The sequence below is a fragment of the Aedes albopictus genome, chromosome 2, assembly GCF_035046485.1.
Source record: "Aedes albopictus strain Foshan chromosome 2, AalbF5, whole genome shotgun sequence".
NCBI lineage: Eukaryota > Metazoa > Arthropoda > Insecta > Diptera > Culicidae > Aedes > Aedes albopictus.
The window spans coordinates 328,797,485-328,821,045 of NC_085137.1; the positions used below are offsets into that span (position 1 = coordinate 328,797,485).

The 23,561-nt window shown below is 41.6% G+C and overlaps 1 protein-coding gene across 1 annotated transcript in view; it reads left to right on the top strand.

Moving 5' to 3' along the window:
• Nucleotides 1-420: 420 nt before the first annotated feature.
• Nucleotides 421-23,561, top strand: part of LOC109399475 (nuclear pore complex protein Nup160 homolog) — a 30,746-nt gene continuing 7,605 nt past the window's right edge. Inside the window, exons 1-12 of the mRNA XM_019671919.3 lie at nt 421-633; nt 741-843; nt 921-1,216; nt 1,281-1,476; nt 1,610-1,785; nt 1,854-2,066; nt 2,131-2,321; nt 2,519-3,043; nt 3,136-3,241; nt 18,970-19,240; nt 19,321-19,521; nt 19,578-19,696. Coding sequence (XP_019527464.3) covers nt 540-633; nt 741-843; nt 921-1,216; nt 1,281-1,476; nt 1,610-1,785; nt 1,854-2,066; nt 2,131-2,321; nt 2,519-3,043; nt 3,136-3,241; nt 18,970-19,240; nt 19,321-19,521; nt 19,578-19,696 — 2,491 coding nt within the window. The 5' untranslated portion in view covers nt 421-539. The remainder of the gene's footprint in view (nt 634-740; nt 844-920; nt 1,217-1,280; nt 1,477-1,609; nt 1,786-1,853; nt 2,067-2,130; nt 2,322-2,518; nt 3,044-3,135; nt 3,242-18,969; nt 19,241-19,320; nt 19,522-19,577; nt 19,697-23,561) is intronic.

Consider the following 23,561-nt stretch of genomic DNA (forward strand, 5'->3'; position numbering starts at 1 on the left):
TGACCGCCATCACAACGCACCTCTGAACAGGACGTTTGTGCAAGTCTGCGAGTGTTTCGTGACGTATTTCTCGTCCTTGTGTATGTGTAGAGCATTTTGATCAGTTGTCAGTTGCCTCAACGAACGAACATGATTCGCTAATCGGGGCGCAGTCGTGAGCGAATCCAGGCGAAGCAGTGTCGATGTTTGAAGCGCATTTTTTGCCATAAATAAAGCAATCAAAACAAAAACCATGTTGAATCGAATGCTGGGATGCTGATTCTGGTCTTTCGTCACCCTCCTTTTTTTGAGATTTTACCAGAGGGCATTCATCTCAGTAATCCCCCTGTTTCCAAAGGCCCTTTTCAAATGTTTCGTGAGAATTCACCTCAAAGATTTCTGGTATCACTGTGGCCCCAACAACAAACAGCTGTCACTTCAGAAGCTTGTCATTCGTTGATTCGTTTTCGGAAACGCGCGTTGCGGATCGGTGTTAGTTCCAAGTTTTTGTGAAATTTTCCAGTGAAATTACGGTGAAATCCCGTCGAAAACCGTCCCAAATGGATCAATACGTTCCGGTGCAGTATCGGGAAGTTCCGATGAGGCAACTTTTCTCGAATGCCAGCAGCTGGCGCGAGATAAACGTTAGCACCGGTAAGTGAACGCGGAGTGTTTTGGCTTGCATCATGGTGGAAGGAGCGTATCCCGAGTGCGAATGTGCTGTAAAATAGCGATCGATTAATGTTGCGGATTCTTTCTAGGTGGAATCCATAATATGCTCCAGGATGTGAAGACGTCGGAACAGTGCGGTGGATACTGCTTTGCTGAACGGGAGGACTTCCGCTCAAATCGGTTTATTTATTGGTCTGTATTACCTAGCAGAAGAAAACTTGGATCATCAGAATTAACGATTTGTAATGTTTAAAAATTACTCGTTCTAGGCGAACTTGTCGCGATTCAATTTTTCTGAGCGAGGTAAGCATGAATCTGAACCTCACCAAGAACAACCTGAAAATCGGATTCGATGAGAGTCCCATTCTGTCGGTGGACATCAGTGGCAATCAGATGCAGGTTTTCATACTGATCGTAACCGTTACCAGTGTGCATCGAATTGTACTGCGGCATCCCAAGGTCAGCAGTGTTAATCCGGATGGAACGCCGGAGTCAATTTTGGCCACCGTTAGCCGAGAGCAGATTTGTGATCCGTCTTCCTTCTACGTTATCAGCAATGATATTGGTAGGCGAATTCCTTATTTTTATGTCTATTTTAAAATAGAATATAAACTGAAATTCATTCTTAGGTCAGTGCTTGCCTGCCATTGCTGCGGCCTATCGCGTCGAGTACGATACTGGCGATAGTGATGCATTTTTCGCCGTATCGACAGTGTCGGCCTTGTTCCTGTTCCAGATGGGTCATCATGGAGGCGTGAAGGTCATCGAGCTGAAGCACAATCAACTGATTTCGAGATTTTTCTCCAACCTTACCGACGCTTGGAGGTTAGTTAGTATTTATTTTGTAAAATAGACAACAAAAAAAATTTGACTTTTGTGAGAAATATCAATATCATATGGATCATGTTATATACAGCTTATTTTTTGTGATTCATACAAACTGATTCTAAAATTTTAGGAAGAAAAACGCCAACGCTCCCGATCAAATCGTCTCGCTAATGTTCGATCAGTTAAATGGTCAATCCGTGCTGTACGCGTTTTATCGGAACAATGTCGCCCGGGTGTGGTCCACCAGTGGGTCGTGCGTCGGTGCCGAGTGTTTCGTCAAAAATGGCGACCAAAAACAGGACGGATGTAAGTTGATCAATAGGTCTTCTAGAAGAAAGTTATGAGTGCTAATTCTGTTAATCTTATTTCGACAGCCCAAACCAACATGGTTCGAAAGTCGGATAATCTTATCGGGGTGTTTCTGGCATACTCGGACTGTTCGGAGTTCATCATCCTTCGACCAACGTCGGACGATTCAGGCAATGTGTCGCTCGTGAAGGAAACTGCCATTCTGGCACCGAACTACGATCTAATCGACTTCAAGCTATCCAATCAGAGTATTTGGGCGTTGTGGTGTAATGCGGAAGGTATGTACCTAATCCGTGCGGCTCATTAGGATTTCATTGGAATTCTGTAAGTTCTCATTTTCAGGAGAAATGCAAGTCCTCACCTACTCGCTGAGTAGTGAAATCGACAGTTTCTGGTTGCCGATTCCGTTGGAGAGTATGGACGATAAGTACACGGCCAAGCTGGAAAAGGGTACAGACTTGAAGCATGTCTATTGCAGCCGGATTTTCCATTCCGGTCGATTCCACAACAACGTCATCGCCAAGACACTATCGGTAAGTAGTATTCAGCAGTAGTGTAAATACGCTTGAGCTCAGACCGAACTGCGCTCGAAATCTTCACAATTATTCATCATCCATCATTACTTTCATCGATTTTGCAATCTTGTCAGGAAAGTGGTTCTTTAAACTAATGCACTTCATAGATCTTCATTCGATGATTCGAAATTGATTAACTTCCAATATCTTTCCAGATGTTCAACCGAAGCTTCACTTACTCGGGAGCTACCATTTCCACGGCGGCACTGAAACGCCACGTCTGTAGCTACATCGACGGGGAACTGCAGAACGAACGCAAACTGCAGAACATCACCGACGAGGATTTCATCGAGCTGTCCTCCAACCTGTGGGAAAAGTTCTATCTGTGCTGCTCGCAGTACAATTTCGAAGCCTGCCAGCCGATCGGGATGCTCATTCTGGACCGGATGGATGCCTTCTGTCTGATCCGGAAGAAGTTCATTTCGTTCTTCCGGCCTTGTGACGACCTGGAGGTTGCGTTCCTTTCGGAGAATTATCCGGGCAGTGTGGCCAGTGGCAGCGGGTCCGGTGGTGGCAAATCGTTGCAACAGGACGTGGCCGTACTTATTCGAGTGCTGAAGCAAATCGATAAGTTTGTTCCGGAAGATGATAAGCTGGAAATCGAATCGTGCCTGTTCCAACTGCGATCAACCAAGGACGTGATGGAAGCCATCGCTGCGTCGCAATGCTTCGGAAATCAGGTTGGTGGTGTTTATATTTGTAGTTTTCATGGGATTTTCAGCTGTTTGAAGTACATTATCTGTATTCTATGTAAATTTTTGTTTATTTTCAGTGCAACCTTACTTCTGTTATCCAATCAATCGAAGACTTACCTAAAGCCATGGCCGTCGTATTGCAGAAGCTGAAACTAGACTACGAGCCTTCGGCAGAGGCTAGCTGTAAGTAAATGCATCTCTATAGGGGATAATCGGGACAGGCATAATAGTCATTTCACAAGTTCAACTATGTGTAGCTCTTTTTCAATAGTGCACAAACATTTTTTAATATTTTCGGCATTCTCAGCTAAGTTTATTTTTTCTGCAGTTATATACATTTTCACAGCTTTTTTTTTTCTTTGCGTTTGTCACTAGTGTGACAGGCTGAGGCCAGGGTTGGCCCATCTCGCCTGACGGGTATAGTTGTGGCCGTGTTGTCGTTTTCGTTATATCTGGATTTTGGCTTCCAATAAGAAGCGCAGACGCATGAATCACGAGTTGTACCAAGTGTACGAAGAGGCGAATATTGTGAAACGTATAAAATACGGCAGACTTCAGTGGGCTGGACACGTAGTGCGAATGTCGGAAGAAAGAATAGCGAAAACAATATTCAGCAGAGAACCCGGTAGAGGTAGGCGACTTCGTGGGCGGCCGCGAACTCGCTGGCTGCACGCGGTTGAAGAAGATCTACGATCCCTACACGTTCGGGGAAACTGGAGGAACATCGCCCAAGACCGACAAAGATGGTGCTCTACTATACGCTCGGCATTGGAGTAAAGTTACTCTGTAGCCAACAAGGTATCAAGGTAAGGTAAGAAGCGATGTATTTGCGTCATGCTGGCTTCAGATTCTTCCTTGAAGATCTGTTCCAGAGGCTCGAAGTACTCAAGGGCTGGGTATTTGCTTCTGGTATTGTTGTTGTTACGTCCTGGAGTTCGGGGTGACCGGGAGTAGTCCTGCAAAATATCAGTCTCAGTGCCTGTTTTTTAGCCGAAAATGAATGACTGCGGCGGTCGTTTTCAGTTCCTCGATGTGAGAACTGACAGAGCCCGAGAGCTCCATTCGTGAGCGACCCAACACGATCAATTCCCAATCATCCACACACTACTCATGCTGAAAGGCCAATCGTCTCAAGCGGTGGCTTGTGAGAGTGAGTGAACTATACGTTAGCACGGGTGAAAACACTCAACTACAGAAAATTGAATGGAAATTTAGCTCTGTCAGCTCTCGCTTTCAGCACGCTGCGTGCGAGTGTGAGTACCTATTTCATTTCGCTCCCGTGTTGCTGATCGGAAAGCAACTTTGACTGGAAAACCAAAACGGAGAAAATAAAAAAAGCAAAATATCGCTATCATAAAGGCCTGTCGAAAAATTGCAGCACTGGCCGGGAGACATAGCAGTCTTTTGAAACTCCCAGGCGTAGCGAAATAACACATTAACATATACTTTATTTACTGTTGAGAACCACTGGAATGGATAGTCTCTCATGCTCTCGCCGTTCTGCGTGCTCGCCGATAGCATTGTAATATGCCTTCGGCCGATGCACAATCGCGGAGATTAATTAGATAAGAAGTAATGTAGCCTTCGTGTCGTGTATGTGTCGCGTCTTTGTAATGTATATTTTATATTGTAAATAAAGTTACGTTTTAATGTGTAATTTCGTTACGCCTGGGAGTTTGAATAGACAGTTATGTCTTCCGGCCACCCCGAACTCCAGGACGTAACAGTGGCGACGAGAAATCCGTGCGTGCAGTAGTGAGGAATCGCGACGTGTTAAGTTTTCCGCGGAGGAGAAGATGGGCGACGGCGACACAACGGACTTCGGGCGGAGTGAACAAGACCAGCGCCAGCATGCAGCTTCAATGGCTGGACAGAATCTGCACCAGCGTCAGGTGGATCAGTGGCAACACTCGCCGGTTCAAGGAGCAGTTTACCGGAACCGAAATGCTCCATTCCCATCAGTGCCCGTGGAAATGCGTTCTCAGCAGCAGCACCAGTTCAACGATCAACCCTCGCATCAAACCCCAGCTGGAGTCAATGAATGGCCCATTGACTCGCTACTATATGATGGGCAGTCAGCGGTACAAGCACCACCGCCGCCATCGTCGTCAGGCCGGTTTCCAGTCGATCGAGAAGAATACCTCGATGGGCAGTTTCGGCAGATGCGAGAAGCCAGCGAGAAATACTTTGATAGTATGAATCGGCTGATGGAGCTCCAATATCAAGCTTATGTGGAGCGGATGAAAACATTCAACCAGCAGACTCAGTTGATGCTTTCTTTATGTTGGGCTGCTCGAGGAGGACTGCAGCCAGCATACGAGTCACCAGAGTCTTCCCCGATCAGCACACAACAGCTGGAAACACAACACCAAGCACCGTTTCCAAATGATGCCGACTCTACGGCGGCGGTAATAAATGATGAGCAACCGCGGCAGCCACGAGTGGATCAGCTGTTTGTTCCCGTGTCGACGTTTCATCGTGACGAACAACAGCAGCAGAAGCAAGCAATAAAAAACCCTATTGTCGTACCTGCACCATACGACGACAGTAGTGTTGAGGCTTTCGAACACGCTCAGCAGAACGAGTGTGCGGCAGAGGTGTTCAAGTCGTCCGTTGTAGGATCACTTCGGGAAGAAATTATTATCTCCGATAAGCGCCAACCGATCAGAGTCAAGTCGGATCCAAAATTCGCCCAATATTTTGTGGATCGACATGGGCATCGGATGGATTTGGCACGTGGACGTGCCTCAGTGTTCAGCAACGTCTTCGAGTGGATGATAAACCAAGGTGGAATCAAGATCAAGCTCCGGTCTTCCGTACTTCAGTCTTCGTCAACCTGATCACCGGCAACGCTAGCTATAACGTCCACCATCATCGCTCTTCCTGCGCCAGAAGACCGCTGTTATGGTTTACCGTCAAACCAATTAGAGGGGGAGATGTTGAGAACCACTGGAATGGATAGTCTCTCATGCTCTCGCCGTTCTGCGTGCTCGCCGATAGCATTGTAATATGCCTTCGGCCGATGCACAATCGCGGAGATTAATTAGATTAGAAGTAATGTAGCCTTCGTGTCGTGTATGTGTCGCGTCTTTGTAATGTATATTTTATATTGTAAATAAAGTATATTTTAATGTGTTATTTCGCTACGCCTGGGAGTTTAAATAGACTCTTATGTCTCCCGGCCACCCCGAACTCCAGGACGTAACATTTACAATATAAAATATACATTACAAAGACGCGACACATACACGACACGAAGGCTACATTACTTCTAATCTAATTTCTGCGATTGTGCATCGACCGAAGGCATAACGAAATGCTATCGTCGAGCACGCAGAACGACGAGAGCATGAGAGCCAATCCAGTGGTTCTCAACAGTTGTACTTGGGGCAATCGTACAGGATATGCTTTATGTTTTCTGTTTCGTCACACAGTTCGCATTGATCGGTGATTTCCCATTTCCATAGGAATCTTCTCTCCTTGGTGAGCGTGTGTCCCGAACGTATTCTGCTGAGTTTTTTGATCTCCCTTGGGTTGATTATTAGTTTTTTGAACCATGGTTTCTTCAGGGGTTGTTGCTGTATCCTTTTGTACCATAGTCCTTTTTCTCGGCTTATTTCGATGAAATCGAGGTTTCATCTTTCCCACGTTTCTTCTTTGGCCAAGAGCAAAGCGTCACCTACCGTAAGAGAGTTGTGTAGCGTTTGCCGACCTGCTGTTGCTTCTACTGCTGCCTTGTCTGCCGTTTCGTTGCCTTCTATTTCGCAGTGACTGGGTATCCATTGTAGTCTGTATTTGGAGGTTTCTTGTCGTAGCAGCATTTTGAGGATGTTCCACGCGATATAGTTGTTCTTTGATTCTTCTTGGTTTTGGAGTATGGAGCATGCACTTGCTGAGTCCGTTAATATGACCACCTTGGTGTAAGAGTGTTGTAAGGCCCACTCTATCGCTGCTTCAATGGCCATTAGTTCTGCGTTGGTTATGGTGACTTTTGGATTGATTTTGTGTGCTTTGGTGCTGTTGGTCTTCTCGTCAAAGAACGCAAAGGCTGTTCCTTCTTCCGTCTTGCTGCCATCCGTGAAGATCCTGTTATATTCCTTGTAATCTGTGTCCATGGTTTCCCAAAATAGTTGTTTCCATTGAAGTTTCGATAGGTTTTCCTTTTTGGTCTGGTTTTTGTCCAGTGTCTTCCTTATTTTCCGCCGAATGTTGGTTCCTCCTACTATTTTCGGTCTGGCATCCCACGCTATGTTTTCACTCTTTGGATGGACTTGCATGACCACATCGAGGTGTTTATCGGTGACTGATGATAGATTTGTTCCGCTTGTTTCCTCGGTGTCTATTGTTTTCCAGATGAATTTGGCTAGTTGGTTCTTGTTGTACATGCTTTTGATAATTTCCCTCTTCGATAGATATTCGATTCTTTCCTTCATTGGGATTTGTCCGGTTTCCGATAGTATTACATGGACTGGTGTCGATTTTAGAAGCTGCAACCCGAATAAAACGGTATTATACGGCTATTTTACAGCATATCATTTCCCGATGATTTATGCTATCATAAACTGGATCATAAATCAATGACACCAAGAATCATATCAATGATTGCAGTAATCATTTTTGAGGTTTCAATGATAGACCGAATGGGTTGTTAAGTATCGTTACCATTCAAAAATGCCTTTTTTCACGAACAAAAATTTCGAGAAATCATTCATGCTACAATCAGTTTATGATTATTTTAATGATACAGCGAATAATCAAAATAAAGAGGAAATATTTCACCAAATCTGTTTTACCGACCAAAAATATTGATACACCCCTGCGGCCTCTCGCCGGATTCTGTCAAATTTATCTACCGTTCAGTGTATCATTGTTTGATTTTCGCATTTTTTTTTTGTAGTTTCTTGTGTGTTTGGGTTTCGAACGGTGGTTTTTGGTGCTGCTCCGTAGTTCTGCGCGCGTGCTATGTGCTAGACCACAGCTGAAGAGTGCTCGCGGGTGCTTCAAACCCAATAAAGTTCGTAGTGGGTAAGCAGAAGGAAAATAACTTGCAGGAGCACTCCGAAGGAACATTGCCTAAGGATGCATAGTGGATTCAAGGGCCTCCACCTGGTTTTGCCGCCATAAGGCAGGTAAGTTTGTAAATTCAATCCGACGGTGATTGCAAATTGCGAACCAGGACTTCCGTTATGAGGTTTAGACTGCAAGCGCAGAAGTGATGGCTTGTGGTGTCAATCGCGAATCAGCATTTTGTGCCTGTGGGTGTTTTTTATCAACAACTGTCGCATTACTGTGCTGAAAATAAAGTAGCAAAAGCAAACCAAGGAGAAATATAGTTTTTACGAGGATGCGAGGGTTTTTGTGCTTGATTTTCTGTGATATTTAATTATTAAAAATTATTCATGTATTTTTCAATGTATCGTTATTATAAGTTTTATGATACTTGAAAAATCTTGAAAAGTTGTAAATTTTCAGCTCAGATAATTATATCATATTACAATTATTACATGTATAGTCATCATTCCACCAATAGGCATCGTATAATATGAACGATACCACGAACTGTATTTTTCTATGCGGGAAGGCTATTCTGAGGTAGCTGTTCTGAACTATCTGAGTTTTTTGAAGGTTGGTTTCTGCTGCTGAACCGTATATCGTGGCGCCGTATTCTAGTTTACTTCTTATGAGTGCGTTGCCTATCTTAATCAGAGTTGCCGGATTGGCATGACTCTTTTTCCCTGCCAACATTTTGAATAGAGGGAGCTTGTTATTAGCTTTCTTGCATACGTCCTCTATGTGTTTCCGGTGTCTTAGTTCCCTGTCCATCGTGTAACCTAGGTATTTGTGGGTATTCTGTATTGTTATCCTCTGGTTGTTTAGTTTTATCCTCAGGTGATCCGTCGCCTTCCTAGTGAATGGGACCACCGCACTTTTCTGGGGGTTGACTCCGAGTCCCATGATCTCTAGCTTCGCTGACAGACTCCGTAATCTCCTGTTTGCTACTTCCTCTGCTGCTTCTAGTGTTTCTGCCTTGGTAATCAACGCGAAGTCGTCCGCAAATTGTACTAGCATACAGTCCTCCTCGTTGTCCTCGTGTAATTTCGTGGTGTATAGATTAAAAAGCACCGGAGACAGTGGGCATCCCTGTGGTAGTCCTTGGTTGATCTTCATCCTGATGTCTCCTTGGTCAGATTTCAGGACTAGCGTTCTTTCCTTCAGGTAGGTATGAATCCATTCAATTAGTTTGCTTGGGATTTTCTGTTCTGCCATGGTGTCCAGCAGCAGTTCCGTTTTGACCGAATCAAAGGCCTTTGAAACGTCTAAGAACACCACAAGGCATTCCAGCTTTTTCTTCTTTGCGTCTGAAATTTCGTTTACGACGAAATTGATGCAGGTGGTTGATGAACAATTACTTCTGAATCCAAACGAAGTTTCCGGCATCAGGTTGTTGATTTCGGCCACTTCTGTTATCCTGTCTTTCACTGCAGCGTTGATTAGTTTCAAATTTACATTCATAAGTGCGATTGGCCTTTTTGAGTTTGGTAGCGAAGGGTCTGTGCCTTGCTTGGGTATGGGTTTGATTTCTGTTATCCTCCACCTCTCCGGGATCCTTTCGGACAAAAACACGTCCGACAGCATCTCCACGACCTTAAGCTGCATATTGATGTTCAGTCCCTTAAGGATGTAGTAGGACATCCTGTCTTCTCCGGCCGCCGAATGCTTTTTCTTTTTCTTCAGGGTTTTCAGGACTTCATTCTCCTTTAACGCTACTTCGAAACCTTCCAATTCTTTTTCTGTTTGAACCATTGGGCATCTCACTGGATGTAGTTTGTCCCCGAAGTAATAGTTCATGAATTCAGTACCTTTTTCAAGGCTTAGCTCTGTTAGCCTCCTGTCGCTTCCAGTTAAGGCTGTGTCAATGCCCTTCACAATGTTCCAAACCTGTTTTGGGGGGTACTTTCATCTATGTTCTCTGACAATTCCTTCACGTAGGCTCTCTTGGTCCTCCTGAGCTCCTTCTTCAAAATCGCCCTTCGCTTCTGTAGCTCCAAGTAGTTATTTTCTGAACGATTGCGATTTTACATTCTAAGGGCCTCTCTTTTTGATTTGTACAACAAAGAGAGTTCTTTCGTCCACCATCTTTTTAGGAAGTTTCCTTTTTTGTTCTTCACTACGTAGGATGCCTTTTCTAATGCTTCTTCGAAAATCTCCTGCATTTCTTCCGGATTGTAGATGTATTGCGGTCTAATTCCATTAAGTTCTTCTATAACCTTGTCTTGATTAACGCGTTTCGTAGTTTTTTTAACTCTAGGGATTTCATCTGAGATCGATCGCTGATGGACGGTTTCCTGGGGCTAGGCACATTGTGGGGGACCCGTCGTTCAGAAGGATCAGTTTAGAATCCATGGAGATCTGATTGACCAGTTTTCCTCTGGAGCATTCGGGGAATTCCGGGCTTCAGGTGCTGTGATGGGCGTTCAGGTCTGCTCCGACGATGATTTCACCTTCCAGATGCTCTAGCCACTGGAAAAGTTTTTTGATGTCTTCTGTCGCTTGATTACTGGTATTGGCTGGCAAATACGCTAAAACGACGCTGATCCGGCCTGCTTCGCTCTTTGTTTCGACTCCTACGGCCTCCAGGATGGAGAATTCCGGCATTCTTAAGTTGCTCGCTTCGATTCCTTGGCGTATTAGGACTCCTGCTCCTCCGTATCCGTCTGGTCTTCTCTTCGATTCCAGGGTGTAGTTTTTCATTCTGAATGGTTCGTCCTCTTTTAACCATATTTCCTGGAGCAATGCGATATCCACCGCATTTTCCGTCATGTGTGTGTACAGTTCTTCTTTTGTTTCGGCTGGTCTTAAGCTTTGGATGTTGTGTTGGATAATTCCTATTTTACTGGCCATTTTGACTCGCTTGGGCTATTCTCTGTTCCTCCTGTTGGAGTCTTGGGTTGTGTCCGATGATTTCGTTGATTCTTCCGAAGATGTACACTATTAGTTGGTCTGTCTCCAGTCCTGTCACTTCTCCTTGCATCCGTCTTGATATTTCGTCCCTCAGTTCGATCAGCGATTTAAGCCAGCTCTTCAACCTTAGCTGCTTGATCAGGTCCTGCCGCAACCTTTCCACTATCGTCTCTACGATGATGACATCGTAACCTCGCGTATCTCGTACCTGCTCTTCCTTATCCCAGTCGCTCATTTGTTCCTGATTCCTGTCTCGTGGGGTCGTCCGCTTTGTCCTGACTTGTTGGCTGCCTCGACTTGACGATCCTGATGTTTTACCTCCTCTTTCTTTCCCCCTGTTCTGCCTTCCTCTCTTCTCTTTCTTTGTTCTTCGCCATCTTCCAGCTCCGGGAATTCGTCCTCGGATTCGATATCCAGGATGTCGAATCTGTTGCTCAGCCTAGGGAATTGGGACTCTGCTTCGGCGTAGGTCACTTTATCCGTCCTCATTGTTTTGAGAATTTTCTCCCTTCTAACTCTTTCCCTGCAGACTTTGTCGCTTGCTTTATGGTCACCTCCACAGTTGGCACACTTGTTGTTCTTCGTGCAGGGAGTTCCTTGTGGGTGTTCTTCGGCACAAGACGGACATCTGCTTTTACCTCGGCAGAGCTTCTAACTGTGCCCGAATCTCCAGCATTTCTGGCACTGTTTCACCGGGAACACGTAGAGTTCTGCTCTAACCGGACAGTCGTACATTCGGAACGATTCGGGCACTTTTCCTCCTTTGACGACCACCTTAACATTCTTTGTTGGCATCAGCTCTTCCGTTCCTTGTTGACCCCGCTTCATGATCCTTTTTACTTTGAGGATCGGCACGCTTGTTGCCAGGTTCCTTTGGATCTCTTCCTCGTCGTACTCCTTGGGGATGCCTCGCACGAAGCAGGTGGTTTGTTACACCGACTTTGGTGCAAACAACCGGAGGTTATGCTTCTCGAACCGGATCTTCTCCAGTTGTGGGTAGTGCTCCTTCCGCTCTAGAATTATTTTGAAGCGAAATCGACCTACCTTGATGACGTCCCTTTGCCTGGTGAAATTTTCCTGTGCTAGGATCTTTCCAACGTCGATTGGGTGGCCGGGAAACTCCTTCTCGAACTCAAGTGGCTCGAGGAACGCCACTTCCGACATGGTTTGCAGGTTGGTTTCATCAGTCTTTGCGAGGCTCCTTGTGGCCACGCTGGGTTTTCGGATCGTCCCCGTTTTATTCGCCGTCATTGCTGCAGCCGAGCCTTGTTGCGAGCTGTTTGATCGTAATCTTCTCATTTCGTTTTCCTTTTACTATTTCGTTCTATTCTTCTGACTTTTTCTTTTTTCTTTTCTTAACTATTTACTTAACTAATTTTTCTCTTAACTTATCTATTTACACTTCTGGAAATTTTCGATTTTTGTTTTCCTTAGCATCTAATTGAACACTTCTCCCCTTCTTTTCCTCTTATCTATTTACACTATTTAAACTAGTATGTATATATCGATTTGTTTTCTTCGACTGAATGTTGTCCTTAAACACTGTTTTCTTCTTCCTTTATTGAGCTGGCATCCTAGGTCGGCGCCATTTGCAAATTTTTCTCCGAATCACTGTCCCCGCACTGAACAATATTTCTTCTAAATTCCTCGCGGAGCCGAGCTCTTCCTGCCGAAAATCGTCCGGTCGCGCAACCGGTTTGGTCGGCCAATCTTCCACACCACTATTGGCACAAATTACACTATTTTAAAAAAATACGACCTGGAACGCTCGAATGACTATCCACGCGCGTGCAACCTCTTCGCCCGAACCCGGAACACTCGTGCGACGAAAAATTTGCACTTTTTCCGAACAGTTGTTGCGCTGCACTCTTTCACAGCTTTTTCGATGCTTAAGATAACAAAGCTTGTAATACAACCAATACGGCTGCAGTAAAATACTGTCATGAGATTGGTTTGCTTTACGTTTGTTTCCACTACCTAGCGTTGTTCAGAATTTCTGTGTGACGATGAACTCGAGAGGTGGCCTGGCGGGAGACAAGGATAGAAGTTGAAATAGCCAACAACGACCAGCTAGAAGTGTCACTTGATGAAGCAGCACCGATGGAACTAGCGCAGATGAGTGGAGGAGTAGAGTAGACCTCTCGTGGACGTAGAACCGCAACAGGATTGGACAACCGAATATGATGATAATCGCTGATCCTCTACATCAGCGAGCGGGTTAATATCAAGACCTTAAGCAAGTTTTGCTATTGCTGTATCTGGCCAAGAAAGAGTACGACCTTCTACTCGAGGAGAGATACTTAGTGCAAAGAGAAGTGGTCCTTCCAAACGGACAGCTTCTTCTTTGTCGGAAGCTCGATAATGGCGCATGAGACCATGCAGCTCGCCGGACTCGTAGGGTAGAAGGCAAACCCCCTACACGCAGAAAAATAATACATATTATTCAAGAGCAGATCTGGTTGTGAACGATAACTCGCTACCAGTATAGCTTATTATAGCAGTATTCGTCTTCGATTCTCGCTCGCCTTTTTTATTTTGCTTTCACTTTCAAACAAAAATATTTTGCGTTTGAATCTAAGTCCGTGAATATTGTTTCAAAAAAATAAAGTCTTTGAAATTTTTGTTTTAATGATTTCATAGTACTTGCTAGTAGTATGCTTTTCATAAACGGGGAAGCGAAATCCATAATACCTACTTGTCATATGATAAACCTCAAGAAGATTAGGGTAAAACCTCACTTAGTGGAGGTAGTACCAATAGTGGTAGTAGTGGCTATTTAGCATCATTTCTTTTCTTTTTTTAAAGACGCGGACACCGTCTTCAGCCAAAGGCTGCACAGACTGAATGAAACTTAACACTAGACAAGGGACACACGGAGCATGCACCAGTGGATACGGAGAAGAAACTATTCTCGCGAAAAGTTTCATCGCCCGGAGCGGGAATCGAACCCTCACCCCACAGCATGGTGCGATTAGAAGCTTGGTGACCCTAACCGCACGGCTACGAGGCTCCTTTCGACCAAAACGCTTGCAAATGACATTTTTAATAGATGCATCATACCTAATTAATAACATTAATACAGTTTTGTGTTCAGGATTTGCCGAAAAGCCTATTTTAAACAATTATTTTCCTTAATTTCTTTGCTCCTTTGCACCTATAGTGGTAGTGTTCCTATGGTGGTGGGTCCCATAAGAATTCAATGAGATGCGCCACTATAGGAACCAATGTTAAATTTTACCTCCATAATAGGAACCTTGTACCTAGATGGTGCAAGTGATTTATTAACAAAAACTGAAACAAATAATAGTTTTTACATATTTTGTTCAAGAAAATTTAGGTGAAACACTACTGATTAACGTTTTCAGCCTTTTTATTTTGTGGTTTTATCAATTGTATTCAATTATTTTACTACAAAGAGCTACTAATAGCACCACTATTGGTACATTTACCCTATTATAAAAATCATAAGATCAGGGCACGCAGAAACTAGTAATCCTACATTATAGAGATGTGCGGAGGCGGCCATTGTGAGCCAATCGAGCAGAGAGAACTGTCAAAGTGTGGGCCAAATGAACATGTTTATCGTTTGTAGGAAGGTGTTGTTTGACCGGTATTGTAATCGACAATGAACGTATTACAAATATTTATTTTTATTATCGAGAATTTGATGGCATATGTAAATTTAGTAAGAAGATAATATTTGATTAATTCTGCTTTCAAAACCGTATGCACATGAAGAAACTTTTGTAGCTGCTCTTCTCGAAACAACTTTCATTGCTGCTGTTTGATTCACTTCAGCCGATTTGATTCGCGCTATTCTTTGCAATGCATTTCAGATTTCTTCAATTACGCTGTTATTTTTTTTTCAAAAATTTTAGAAACAAAATTTGAATATAATTGGCAAACGTAAACAAAACAACTTGCACCACAATAAAGTCACGCTAAACGTTTGAACATCTAGCTTTGTGGCAAGTGTTGGAAGCTGTTGTAAACAAAACAAACAGCGTTGCCGAATTGACATATGTAACTTCCGCTCATCTCTATGTAGGGGATTTCTAGCAGAAACGGACCACGCCAATTAACAAACGCTTTGTCCTAAGCGGTGTATGTTGGCAACAAAGGCGCTCCGCAACAAACGCATATCATGCACAGAAAAAACTGTTGTGTAATATTACATCTGAACTGCTGCAACCCGATCAATACGTCGGTTGCATGAATATTACATCGGACGATGTGCACATAAGAACAAAAGATTTTATATCAAAACGATGTAATCGTACATAGGAATCGTGATTACATTGATTATTTAGTACATCGGAATGAATTACATCACGCGGGTTGCATTTATTTTTTGCTGTGTGCGACGATGGTAATAAAACAAACATCGCTTACTCCTGGTTTACTGCAGAAATTTTCTACTCCCATCATCGGATTCATAAGAAGTTCGACTAAATAAGACTCTTGCTAACTTCAAAGTCGAGTTTCAGTTGTAAAACAATACGAAAATCACGATGTGAGGAGCGCGTGGACAAACTCAGGAGCGATCATTGTCATAATCTGCTAACGAAAATACAAATCGTTGTTGCCGCGCCTTTTTTGTTGCTTGTTTTTCGCTGTCAGTGCCGTGTTCTTCACACACTGCACAAGATACATTATGAAACGCCATTGCTAAAAAAAAAACAAACCTTTTATGAGCCATTTTACGAAGTGACAACAATGTTGATGATGATGTTGGTTTTCACGGGTTATTGGACACTACCTCCTGTCAAAATTCATTCATAAAATCGGCTCATAAAATGGACTATTGGCTTCTAACCAGAGTAAAGCACGCAGTCGCTAATCTACCCGAGCAGGGAATGAGAACTAATTGAAAACAAATTGAGTTATTTAGATATCACGAATTTTGATAACAAAGTGAGTTTTCATTTTGTATGACTTAGGTGTTAACATAACAAAAATGATAACAAAATAATGTATTGGAATATCTAATTGAAATCAGAATGAGTTCTCATTGATAACAAATTGATATCTCATTTTGTTATCAACATTTTACGACTTGATATCATACGCAGTTCTCAGGGAGTTATCAAATCTAAAGGGTAATAACTAAAAATTAATAACAAATTTAGTATTCATTTTGATATTTTATTAGGCATTAATTTACATGAATAAGTAAAAATTTTAATTAGATTTTATTTTAAATTTAGAAGAATCGTGATTGAAAACATGTTTTGTTTGATACGATATCATCAGAATATGACACCTATCAATGCCGTAGTATTATGGATTGTAACATTAACATTTCATCAACAGTCATTTCTAACTTGGAGCCTAAACGAAGAAAAAATGTATGGAAATCGGATATGATATCCTCATAGATATGCAGCATAACTATACCATGATTCAACTAAAAGATTAATGATAGACATTGAAGTGACAAAGAAAAGTAAATTTGGAGTCAAAGGACAACTGCGCTTAACCTTCCGTAACTCGCGCGGTTGACTACCTGCGACAGCACCACGCTAATGCTGAGTACAAAAAGCGAGATTTTTTCAACGTGTTGTACAAAATACAACAGCGCGATCGCTCGAGGGTTAATATTTTTGTATAGGTAATTATATTTCAGCTTTTCCTTCTGATTATATGCACTGCAGCAAAACAAATGTGGGAGATGTTCACGACATCCCAGAGCCACAGGCATCGGGACTCAAATTGAATGACATCGAGCAACGAATTGAGTCGCATTCGGCTCCTCAGCTTTTTCCCTCGTTACCCGGGGAAAATGATGACATTGAAAAAATAAGGCATCCGATAGGAAAAATATATTACTACAATAATTCTATCGGGTAATGTCGTTTGGCATAGTATTTTGGCATAATGGCCAAATGGCATAATCTGGCATAATAATCGATTGGTAAGATGGCCGTTTGGCATAACAATAAGTGAAATGGCATTCATCATTTCCATGTATGATAAATATCTGTGTTATTTTCAAAACTTCAAACATCACGAGATTCATCATTTTGGTACGGAGCTACAATGAATCCTTTTTCGCGCGAGAATTCTTTATAAAGGTAAAATATGTGACCTTCAACAGTAGAATGACCGTGAATTACTTCGGTTGGCCATATCTAACTTCTTTTGCCTTTAATATCCCGGGTAGAGGTGAATGGCAAACCAAAAACAAAAGAATAACAAATTTTATTGTCTTAACTTATTTTGTCATTCATGAGTAACTGTTCTTCATGAAGAGCTTAAAACAACATGTGAATAGCATAATATTAAACCATATCAAAATATGCCATTCGCTTGTCATTTATCAAATTTGGAAGAATAACTACTGAATGACTTATTTTGCTATCATAACAAATTTTGCAATTGGTGAGATATTGTTGACCTCTTACGACTTTGATGAACCATCGCAGATTGGCACTTATCAAGAACAACATAGTGGCAAAATTTGAATTTGGGTTACTCTAATGGTAACTTTTTGATAGTTTTTTTTAACCGACAGGCGAATAACTAATTTTGATATTGTTGTTGCAATTCTCAACGTTATTTTTTTTGTTCTTGGTTTGCCATTGTAATGTCAAAATTTGACATTCTTCAGTTATTTCGTAGAACAATGTCAGTTATTATTTTTGCCCTTTTGTCACTTATTTCAAACAACCCAATGGCAAATTTTACCATTTAGTAATTCTTTTTGAATGGTAAAACTTGCAATTGTTTTGTAATTCTTTTCTGCCCGGGATAGAATTTAAAAATTTAAAAATATTTGGCAATATGTTTAGATTGAAATAACTGATATCTGGGAACTTTTGTATTCTGGGTAGTTTTGTTCTCTTCGTCATGGAAGGCTTTTTGAAACCTGTTGGATTCAAAGTTGGCCTCAAATCTTTCCCAACCAAGCCATACAACCAAGTTTCAGGTAACTTGGCCGATAAATACCCCCTCATAACGAAGAGAACAAACCTGTCGATAATATCCAGTCACCCTAAAAAGATTTACTAAAGTTCAAGCCAATTTAAATCACCATTACCCAGAAACAGCAAATTATAAATTTTGTGTCAATATGTAAGTAAAATACTCTGGTAGATTTAACAAATATCTTGTGAATATAATTAATATTAATAAAGCATATTAAACCTTTTTTGGATTTTTGAAATCAAATGTTGTTATCATTGAGTTTTTTAAACGATAACAAAATCATATCTCAATTTGATATTAAATAAAACAATTCGGAAAGAAAACTTATTTTGATTTCATTTTGTTGTCAATAACAAAATGAGTTATCTATTTGTTATAGGTATGTTCTCATTCCCTGCTCGGGTAATCGTCCCTAGTTCGATTCCAGGTTGCGATTTTTTTTAAATTTTGCCCAAAATATTTCATAAAAGTATGTATGATAATCTGCCCCCACTCGCATAACAATCCCATTTGACTTTTCATCACTTTTGAGTAACGTCATGAATAGTCATCATTTTCGAGTATGCGTTGCGAATTTTTATTTCAATGTTTAAAAAAAAAAATACCAAATCGCGAGCGTCCCATAATGAAAATAACGCATAACAGTTCCATCATGGGTTTTTGTATCATGTTACACAAAACTGAATAATTTTGTAGTGATCGTAATATTTTTCACAGTTATGTATTCAAGTGCAAAAAGCTCGAAACATTTTTCTATGATGATTTTTCAATGTTTTATATGGAAACAAGTTTTCAAAATTCAAATGCCGTTTGCTCAATTCCTACTTTTTGCAAATGGGACTGTTATGCGAGTGGAGGCAGACATAATTTCAATTTTCGTACGTTATTTAAGCCACGTAGATAGTATTATTCTGGTGGTCATTTTGCCTGTCCCGATCGTTTTGTTCTTCCCCTGTATGAACGAACGTCCCAGATTCTGTAGAACTACTACGCCCAACAATTAATTTCTCTCCCTTTACAAGTCGTTTCTTTCTCCAAACAACTGCCTTTCGGTGGACTGCTCGGAGTCCAGCTGCTCACGGAAACCGTCCGGCAAATGATCCAACTGCGTTACATGGTGGTGCGCAATCTGATCGTACTGCAACACTTGCTGCTGAACAACTTTGCCCTCAACTGCAATGCCATGGAAATCATTCGCTCCAAGTGCATTCCGGACAGTGAAGTTTTCCTGCAGTCCTATTACGTCATGAACTGGATTGCGGAATCGACGGTGGATTACGCGGCTATTAGGAGGTATGGCGCACGGCATATGGACGGGAAAAGATATAAAGACAACATTTTCAATTGCAACTCTTTGGTTTTTGGCTTCACAGCAAATCCCTAGAAAGCGACGTCTCGTTGGTGATCGGCTACGAGGAGGCCTATTCGTTGGAGTACATCTCGCTGTTGCATCTGTTTGTGGCCACGCGTGGTTTGAAAACCTGTATGGCATCCGAAGAGGGTCAACGTATCGCGGCTAGTTCCGAGTGGTTTTCGGTGTTGTTGGACATTTCCAACGGTCTGCTGCGGCTGATGTGAGTTTTTGAAGTTTTTTTTCTAAGATTCCCGCATTCATAAACCTTTTTTTTAGATGGCCAGTGGCAGGAGATTTTACGTTCGGACAGTGGCTGATGCAGGGGGAGATGCATACGTTCATCGAAGAATACGTGCGTTTGCTGAACTCGTGGTGCGAATGGAATAACTGTTCTCGTAAGTCACGTTCATTTTTTTTATTTATATTGGAACTTATCTCTACATTTTCTTATTATGCCATAACGTCTCAACTGGAAACAAAATCTTCTTCCCAAATTAATGTTCTGTGGCCACTGTCACAGCTATGACTGACTTTGTTGACAGTTTGATCATTTTCATACACATATTACATGTAGTTATACATAATAGGGCTATTACATCTAGGAACGTTCTATTATGGAGGATAATGAAAAGACATCTTGTTCAGTTCACTGTCTAAAGACTTAGACAGAGCATATTTATTTATCTCATTTCTTCGATCATCTCACATCGTTCATATACTGAGATAACTGGTTGATTCACCAACTCACTATTCGAAGGTCTGTTCAATTGCACCATATAACACGGGCCATAGCCGTAGACATATTGAGTAACTTTGAATATTAACGGGAGGTTTTTTCGTCGTCATGAGGGTTTTTTTTTCTACAGAGGCTAAATTGCCTGAAACTTGGTCGTATAATTAGCTTGGTTTGGAATGTTATGTTTTAAGGCCAATTTTGAACATGACCTCTATGACAAAGTGAACAAAACGGCTGGAAATATGTAGAATTCCCTAAATAATAATGGTCTAAAAATCCTGAAAAAGGGCGGACGTAACGCTTGAATCGTCCCTAACTTTGACCACCGGAAAAGCCAAATGAAGGATTATTCTCAAATTACGTCACACTGTACATAGAGAGTGCCTGCCATAGAACTAGGGTTCATACATTTTTCTACTGATTTCTATACAAAATCTGCTACATGGTGGAGGGGGAGGCCTGATATTGTCAGTACTAGTGTTACATAATATCAGACCCCCTCAACTTACATACATTTCTGGAAACATAACTGCAGCGCCATCAGTAAGCTTGCGGAAGAATATAGAATCAAAATAGTGGTATAGGGATAGAAGTGTGCCTTGCTTTTGGTGGTTGCTAACTGAAAGTTACTAATAAACAACACTGTTCAGTTAACAAACGTTTGTGCTCGGTGGGGGTGGGGTAAGAAAAGGTTTGTAACTTCGTTTTATTTCTACAATTTATTATTTATTGCTTTGCTTTTAATCATTTTAGGCTTATGCTAAGTGTTCTAGCTGAAGATAGTTGCAGAACTATTACAATTCTGAATTGAGGGCGAGTTGCTAAAGGACTTAAAAGCTGGTCTCCAGAAACAATGCGACGGACAATCTGGAGCATCCTGGTGAATAATGTGGGAGCAAACCGGGAGTGGTATTTATCAGATCATATATACTACGCCGTAGCGTACGACACGAGTTACCCGTTTCAATAGAGAAATAGCCAAACTGTGCAAGAACTCGGAAAGTCAAATAATTTTATTGCTAACGTTTTTTTAATGTTATACAGAAAATATGTATATGTAAACGCTTTGTATACTATTTTTCCATTCATTATGTGTTGAATATGGTGCAAAATAAAAATATCTGATTCGAGGGGCGTATAATGGTTTAGATTTTACAAGGTCAAACATTTTGAAGGCCATGCATGAACATGCTTGGGCGAGACCAGGGGACCCGCATGCGGCAAGGTAGGCCTACTGCTCATCTTTTGCGAGTTTGTAAGTGTGACTGGCAACGCGACCAGAAGCCTGGTCGAATCCTGCTTGGAAATCGGTTTATTTTTCCGATGGGGATGGCCCGCGAAATCGCATTGTGTTGTTTGGGAAGGCCCGCTCGATGCATGGTAGGTAGGCGTAGTTTGTTCGAGTTTGACGTGCCTGCACCCTCCCTGGGCGAGACGGACTGAATATCGAACCCCATCATTTCCCAAGCTTGACTCTCGCGACGCTCGCGACCCCCAGTATGTTGTCATGTTACATACAATCAGTGTACCAGTGGCACCCAGTGGCCACTCACGAGACTAAAAAATGCAGTTTATTCAAATTCATTACGCCAGGCATACTCATAAAACTTCTCCAAATTCGAGCATCATCTGGATGCGAGTGATTGCGATCATCGCTTGGAATCATCGGAAACACGATTAACATTTTATATCCATATTTTAACGAAAAATCTTCCGGAAGCTACGACACATTTCTATTAAGTCCTTTGGATCGACTAAGATCTAAAATTCGACCCATTGAAAACAAATCAAATGTCATTTGCATCAAGAAAAATCTTAGTAAGCCTCGTAAGGGTTTCCTTAGTTCTATACTGTTCCCCTACGTGGCAGCACAATCACAAAAAAGACATGTGTCCTATGATGTATATGGACACCCAACTCACATGGCCATCTTGTTAATCGGATATCTTTGATAATATGTAAATGGTTCATAAGTCATGTATCACGGGGGCGAATCTTCGTCACGAAAAGCACTGCTCGTTTGATAGCTCAACACTAGCGAATCTGGTGGTAGAAGTCAAGCTTTTGCCTACAGCGAGCATAGGAAGACGGCATAGCACGCTTTGATGATTTTTTATTTTTCCTATGGAAATTCATTCCAATCTAGTTCTCCAAGTGACAACTTCACGACTTCCACCTCGAAACTTCAAATTTGTTCGAAGATACACATCTGTTCTGTGCATGTATTCACGTGCAATATTCATTTACTGAAAGTGCGCAAAAATTAGGAACACAGCGCAAATAATGGTTCCAAACATTGCGCACCACTATTCTCCCATTAATGAAAAATTAAACATGATACATATATATGGTATGTGGGGGCAAGATGGGTCAGGGGGCAAGATGGGTCAGTACCGTTTTCAATCGCACAATATACAGGGTGTTAGGTTCGTGAGTGCAAACTTTTTAAAGGGTGATAGAGCACCATAAATGGTGAAAAAAATTGTTCTACGCATATGGTCAAATCTCAACCGTTACGTAGTTATTGAACTTCCCATGTTTTTGACTCTCATTGTCTTAACTGGCTATAACTTGAAAATGGTCAAACTTATCGCAATTTTTTGACCCTTATTCGAAAGATTATTGAATTTTCTATCAAATGGCATCTTTGAATCGATTGGTTTAGTTAATTAACTAAGTTTTCTAGAGTAAAACAGCTAAAAATAGTGTGTTTTGATTTGTTTTTGTCAATTATCTTTGAAACGTAATAAATAAAAATTCTTTTTTTGACAAAGTTGTGGCCCCTGTTCAACTCTACATTTCGTTCTTTGACACCAAGCTTCTAGCTCTTATCGTTTCCTAGCAATTTCGATTTAAATGTGCGGCACAGTGCGCAAAAAAGTGCTTACCTTGACAGTTGCAAATTTTTGACCTGAAATGCGATGTTTAAATCGAAATTGCAAGAAAACAATAAGAGATAGACGCTTGATGTCAAAGAACGAAATGTAGAGTGGAACAGGAGCCAAAACTTTGCCAAAGAAAGAATTTTCATTTATTACGCATGTTTCAAAGATAATTGACAAAAACAAATTAAAACACGCTATTTTGAGCTAGTTTGCTCTAGGAAACTTAGTTATTTAACTAAACCAATCGATTCAAAGATGCCATTTGATAGAAAATTCAATAATCTTTCGAAAAAGGGTAAAAAAATTGCGATCAATTTGACCATTTTCAAGTTATAGCCAGCTTAGGCAATGAGAGTCACCAACATGGAAAGTTCAATAACTACGTAACGGTTGAGATTTGACCATATGCGTAGAACAATTTTTTCCCCATTTATGGTCCTCTATCACCCTCTAAAAAGTTTGCACTCAGGAACCTAACACCCTGTATTTTTTGAATCTTTCAATAATTTTCCCAGATGAACGACGGGGATACACAAAAAAGTGGTATATTGTTTTGAAAATTCTATACGTTTCTCGCACAGAAATAAATAAAATATTTTTTCGTTATACTCCTTATGCTATACATTCCATATAACTACG